Source organism: Sinocyclocheilus anshuiensis, unplaced genomic scaffold (assembly GCF_001515605.1).
Source record: "Sinocyclocheilus anshuiensis isolate Anshui unplaced genomic scaffold, SAMN03320099.WGS_v1.1 scaffold256, whole genome shotgun sequence".
NCBI classification, from domain to species: Eukaryota; Metazoa; Chordata; class Actinopteri; order Cypriniformes; family Cyprinidae; genus Sinocyclocheilus; species Sinocyclocheilus anshuiensis.
The window spans coordinates 308,928-315,695 of NW_015558587.1; the positions used below are offsets into that span (position 1 = coordinate 308,928).

The window sequence follows — 6,768 nt, forward strand, 5'->3', positions numbered from 1 at the left end:
ACCTGAATGACTTTCTTTCATCTGTGAAAAACAGTTACTTTTAAGAATGTTGGTAAGCATGAACAAGTTTTGGTCACCATTGACTTCCAAAAAGAAAACATTGTTCCACAGAAGAAAGTAAGTCAAACAGACATGAGGGTGAGTAAATGATGGCAGAATTGTCGTTTTCGGGTGAACTATCTCTTTAAGGAAAACTCGGAAATATTGTCATTGTTTCAAATGTTGTGATATCTCTTTTGCATGAATGTTGTCATTCAACATCAGACAACGTGCAATTGCTGAAATGTAGCATAGAGTTACAGTCATACAGTGCTTTAATGTTATATATGTACACTTTTTCTTACAATGAAGATTTCTATAGTGTGGTACCGTACCTGTATCTGCAAACTTGAAATCGACTCCATTATTCAGCCTTTTTGTAATAATGCATTTGAGAGATGTTTAAATGTTTTTTTTTTTTCTTTTTCTGAAAACATGTTGGTGAGAACATTAGTTTTGGGAAGTGTTTGATACTTGTACTGTTGTACAGCTTGTAGAGGACCTGTTCATAGATTCATTATGCATATGCTTCTCTAATTAATTGTTCTTAGCATTTCAAGCACTTGCATGTATATTCTAGCTCTACTGGCTTTAGCTTAAAGGGCAGGTCATGACAAATCATCATATGCAAGTGTTGCCTTTTACTTGAAAAGTTTAAGTAAACCAAAATGTCTAGTTTTGTTTGCTTGCATTTCTTTCTTTTCCAAACATTATTGCATTTAAATCAGGTAGTTTTTAATGAAACACATTGAGCGAGTCATTATTATGCAGTTATATAGTCATGTTTTTTAATGTATCATTATTATTGGATGACAAAAACAGTTTCTCCTAGATTTATTTTTCAATTAATTTCTTGCCATGTGTTTTGTTTGAGTGTCATATTTAGAATCATTTGACATTCCTGCCCCAAGAAATGTGCAAATTAATTATTTTCCTGCCAGGCTGAGTCAATGAGTTCAACTTTGTCTAACAACTGATGTTCAGATGTCCATGTTTGTGTGCATTTTATATGTATAGATATTGATGACATTGTCAAGTTTTCATTGGTTTTAATGTCATTTATATTTTAATTATAGTGGGGGAAAAACTCATCCTGAATTGAGAACAAGTGTGTTAGTCTCTAGATCCCTATCTGCTCTTTTAGTTCAACAACAGGAAAAATCACAGTTCAAGACCTTTATTATTGCTAAGATAAATGTCATATATTTAATAAAAAATAAATTGATCTGTCAGATTAGGATTTTCTGTGGTATGTCATCGTGAATACGACTGACTTACTGAATCTGTGTTTGTTAAAGGTTTCAATAAATGATTAAGAATGCAAATATATTTGTGCAGTATGTAATCATTCTTTGTATATTGTATTTTAGACTTTTGACAAAATTATTTGCATTTATGGATGGTTTAAACTAAAGTACAGACAATATTTGACACTGCATGTCTATGTCTTACTGTTTATTTCTGTATACGAACTAAATTATTCAGTTTTACTTTATTTAAAATAATTGTAGTGCTGTAAGTGATTTAAAGGGGTCATATGATGCTGCTAAAAATAACATTATTTTGTGTATTTGGTGTAATGCAATGTGTTTATGCGGTTTAAGGTTCAAAAAACACATTATTTTCCAAAGGCCGGGGGCTAGAGTGAGGAACGGCCGGCAGCTAGAGTGAGCATAGGCGGCGGGCTTGAGAACGGCTCGGCCAGCGGATTCGATGAAGGAGCGTCTGGCGGGCTTGCGGCAACCACATGTGACGACCCCGGGCTGGACTCCGCTTTGTCGAAATCGCATCATATGACCCCTTTTTCATTTGAACAGCATGAGTTATGGCACAATATGATTAAAATAATTTAGGGTTGTCTTCACTCTGTGTGGTTACAAGGTTGTTGCAAGGAGTTTCGCAAAAAATAATTAAATAGATATGATTCACTTGATTCACTTAAGTATGCCAGTAACCAGTGCCTCTGCGACAAAGAAATAAAATAATTTGTGTGGTTCTGTGCTTTCACACAAAGCACAGAACAGAATTTAAAGAAATTAAAATGAATACAATTAAAATAAATAATGAAATATGCTGGAAACTATTCGTGTGAAGAACTTCAATGTTTTGAAGTTGTTAAGTCTGAGTCATTGAAGTGAGTCGGTTCTTTCGGACGGGTTGATTCAATAAAATCAGTTTAAAAAATAATTCAACAATTCGCTAGTCATCACGCAAAATTGTTTCCAGGCGTCTACGAGCAGCACTTTGTTTTTTAAACATGCTTCATAAATCTCAAACGGAATGAAGTGCGACAAGTCACTGATGTGAATCAAAACCTCCATCACACCCAGCATGATCCGATTGACTGAATCGTTTGAAACAACCGGTTCACAAGAGTGATTCGTTCAGGAGCCGGATGGGACGTCACTAGGCTGTAAATGCTGGGATAGTAATGGCGCCCTACTGTACAAATTGTTGACGTTTGCCGCTATGCTATTTCTTTGAATATCTTTATTATATCATACATTACATAAGTTGTATCATACTGTGTAGAACAGGTTTGAGGAACTTATATGACTGTCTTCTGAGGATATCGTTCGAAAGGTAAACCCGTTTTTTTCTTTCTTATGAATGAATAGTGCCGCAGAACTGCTTTACATTAACAAACATATCAAGAGGTTCATCATGTAAATCACTGAGCCGTTTAACCATCAGCTACATCTTATAAACGTAGATATATGATCGATTTTATATAACGGCAGCGGTCGTTTTCTGATCAGATTGCTATATTATCAGTTCAGTTAATGTTTTTTAACCATACAAAAATTGACCGTGGCAAACAAAATACTGTAGTTAAGTTATTTGTAATGTTTTAAGACCAAAACTGACGTATCTATGGCTAATACCTCCATGACTAATGTTAGGCTAGCTGTAGTAACATATGGTATATATTATGTGTACATATAATATATTATATGCATTAATGATATTGTGACAGGAACTATCAGTATTAGAAATCAGCTTTTTTTAATGGCAAGTGGCAAAACTTGCCCCTTAAATTGCTTAGGGGCATTTTAGACAAATTTAAATTACAAGTTAACACTTAAAGGGATAGTTCACCCAAAAATGAAAATGTGATGTTTATCTGCTTACCCCCAGGGCATCCAAGATTTCATTTATCATAAATCACATGTAATCATGTTAATGTCATGTTTTATCAGCATGTGTTTTAGATCATAAAGACTGTGTGTTTTTGGCCCAAATTAGTAACTTTTGGCAACCTCTTTTAGACATTTTACCGGAAATCCATCAGCTGAGTGCTGTGGTCAAGACGTCAGCAGAGATGGAGGATGATTCCTCCCTGCATCGACTGGACGGGAGTGACCCCAGTGTTCAGGACGGGGGGCTGATAGTGAAGAAGAAGAGCGCTTCATCAGAACAGCATGTGTTCAGAGCACCTGCTCCACGCACCTCGCTCCTGGGCCTCGATCTGCTGGCCGCACAGAAACGCAAGGAGCGCGAGGGCAAGGAAAGTCTGGATGATCAACCCAAGAAATCCAAGGTTTCGTCCTACAAGGACTGGGAGGAGGGACAAAGTGATTCGGGGTCTGATGATGAAAATCAAGAAGATGGCGATAGCAGGAATCCAAAAAAGGAAAGGTGGGTTGTTCTTCAAGAAAATTATTTGTTACATAGACATGATTTTTTTTTTTATTTTTTTTGAGAACTGTGGGCCTTATTGACTAAGTGTGTATATACACACATTTTTTTTGGTGTGAAATCTGCATACAAACAATTATGATTAATCAATGACTTTCATAATAAAATGTATTCTAAATTTCTAAAAAATGTAGGAACTGAAACAACAAATACACAAATATGCTCTGGGTCTCCTTGTAATTACGTTAATTTTTACATAGTTAATCAATCTTAAATATATTTTTTTCATATACAGTGAAAGAAAAGCTGCGTTATATGTCTCCATTCTTGAGTTTTCGCTATATAACAACACAAAAACACATATGTGACCCTGGAGCACAAAACCAGTCATAAGTAGCACGTGTATATTTGTAGCAATAGCCAATAATACATTGTATGGGTCAAAATTATCGATAATTCTTTAATGCCCTTCCATAAGCCTACTCTGCTCTGATTGGTCAGCTGGCCAAGTCTGTTGTGATTGGTCTTTCCGTATACAATGCGTGTCGGAAATGAAACTTCCATTACCATAATTCATTTTTTGCTCCGGAGGGTTACTTGTAAACAGGGTTGGAGGGTTACTTTTAAAATGTATTCCGTTACAGTTACAAATTACTTCATCAAAAAAGTATTCAGTAAAGTAATCCAAGTATCACAATATGAAAGTAATGTAATCTGATTACTTTTGGATTCCTTTTAGTCACATATGTAAATAAATTCAAAACAGCAATTTCTAAGTACTTTTATTTAACTATGATTTAAAAATTAAAACTAATAAAAACTATTTTAAACTTTTAAAAATCGTGCCTTGTTTCACCATCTGGATATTACAGCCCGTATATATATATATATATATATATATATACTAATGCAGACATCTAGTGGCTATACAGTTTAGTATTATTTTTTGTATTTCTTTAACATGTAGCCTACAAGTAAAACTAAATATAGTTTATACACAACATTAAAAAATTTACACCATATACATATTAGTCTATTTTAAAACAAGCCTACTTGTCGAAATGTATGTGAAATGCTATGATCTTTCTTAATTTCATTGACTGATCCGGGGTGTGGGGACTCTCGTGTTAATTTCTACATTTTCCAGCTCATTTTCCGCTAGAAAACTTACACACAACTGCAGTCATGCACACCATGGAATTTTAAATCACTAACAAACACTAAATTTTAGCTAACATGATGATTTCCATGCTAGTCGTACCTGCAAATGTTCAAGTTGGTTGAGTAGCCTTTGTTAAAGCAAGAGTCTTCATGCATAGCTTACACTGTACAGCTATGTTATTTCCTTTATCCTTTTTGAAGACAAAATAACTTTTTACAAAATGTAACTGTAATCTGAATACTTTGTTTTTTGATGTAACTGTAACGGATTACAGTTACTAGATTTTTGTATCCTGATTACATAACGCCGTTACATGTATTCCGTTACTCCCCTAGCCTGACCATAAATATATCAAAACGTAATATTTGATTAGTAATAATATGCCTTGCTAAGAACTTCATTTGGACAACTTTAAAGGCGATTTTCTCAATATTTGGATTTTTTTATACCCTCAGATTCCAGATTTTCAAATAGTTGTATCTCCTGTCCTATCCTAACAAACAATACACCAATGGAAAGTTTATTTATTTAGCTTTCAGATGATGTATAAATCTCAATTTCCAAAAATGGACCCTTATGACTTGGTTTTGTGATCCAAGGTCACATATACAGTTAAATCTAAACTTTAGCTAAAACTAAATAAAATAAAGCTTTATAAATCTTGTAGGTGTATTAAAAAACAAATAACAAAAATTAATAAAAGTGACAAAATGCAACTATAAACTTTAACTATAAAGAAAACAGAAAATATAAAAACAAAATATAATTCAATATTAACAAAAAATATAATAGTATATCAGTGATGCTAAATTATGTATATAATAATACATAATATTATATTATGTACTTAATTTTGATTAATTTTATTATCCAGAATATTCCTAATGCCTCCCATCTTAAATATCAAGGACACACATGAAAGAAAGAAAGAAATGCTATGCAGTCATGAGTTTGTTACATGCTTCTACAGGAAGTACCGTGTCACTGGATCAGAAACGCCGTCAAACCCAGGAGGGGTTAGTGAGGAGTTCAAGCAGAAACATCAACAGAGGGAAAAGGACAGACGTGAGCATGGGGTTTATGCTTCTTCCAAAGAAGACAAGAGCAGTGACAAAGACCGAGACAGAGACAGAGACCACGACCGCTACCGTGACCGAGACAGAGGTAAGTCAGGTGCTCTCGGCCTGAGAGATCCCACCTCATGTGTCAGGCTCTGATCTTGGTTTTATGGCTTTGTGCAGATGAACGGGAAAGCAGCCGCGGCTGTGGCTCCAGCAGCAGTCGCTCTGAGCGCGGTGATGGCAGCGTGAGAAGTGAACGCTCCCAGAGGGACGGCTGGTCCGACCGCATGAGCCGCGGTACTCGCCGCGATGAGCCCGAATCACCCCGTAACAGACCCAAAGGTAAATTTATGAAAAAATATAGGAACAATTGAAAGCACACATAAGCAAAAAGCACTTACTTTGTACGGCACTTACTTAGAATTGTATTAAGAAGTTATATTTCATCCTAACACGACTATAACTATATTGAAGTATGTTGCATTAATTCTATTATATAATCTATATATAAATTAAATAATACAATTATTAAATAATACAATTGAATTTAATCTTAAATACATTCCATCATATACAGTAGGGCTGCCACTAACGACTGTTTTTATTTCGATTAATCTATCGACAAAAAAGTCTGAGAAAGTCAGCATGTTCTTAATGTCAATATAGCCACATGTTCTGGGCTTCTGTTCATTACAGCTGTGAGTGCAACTACAAAGGGAAACTGCGTGATGAAAAAAATGAACAGAGGACTTCAGTAGCGAAACTCCAAATTAAATCCAAATTTCTATGAAATCTTTTTTTAAAGCAAAAGTAAAGTGCAACATAGAGTGCAAGAAGCAAGTGTCCATCTCATAGTCCAAATCACTG

General features: G+C 34.8%; 1 protein-coding gene across 1 annotated transcript in view; it reads left to right on the forward strand.

Moving 5' to 3' along the window:
- Positions 1 to 2,466: 2,466 nt before the first annotated feature.
- dhx38 (DEAH (Asp-Glu-Ala-His) box polypeptide 38) overlaps positions 2,467 to 6,768 on the forward strand; it is a 31,661-nt gene continuing 27,359 nt past the window's right edge. The window contains exons 1-4 of the mRNA XM_016475638.1: positions 2,467 to 2,622; positions 3,309 to 3,678; positions 5,811 to 6,004; positions 6,082 to 6,243. Of these exons, the coding sequence (XP_016331124.1) occupies positions 3,362 to 3,678; positions 5,811 to 6,004; positions 6,082 to 6,243 (673 nt within the window). The 5' untranslated portion in view covers positions 2,467 to 2,622; positions 3,309 to 3,361. The remainder of the gene's footprint in view (positions 2,623 to 3,308; positions 3,679 to 5,810; positions 6,005 to 6,081; positions 6,244 to 6,768) is intronic.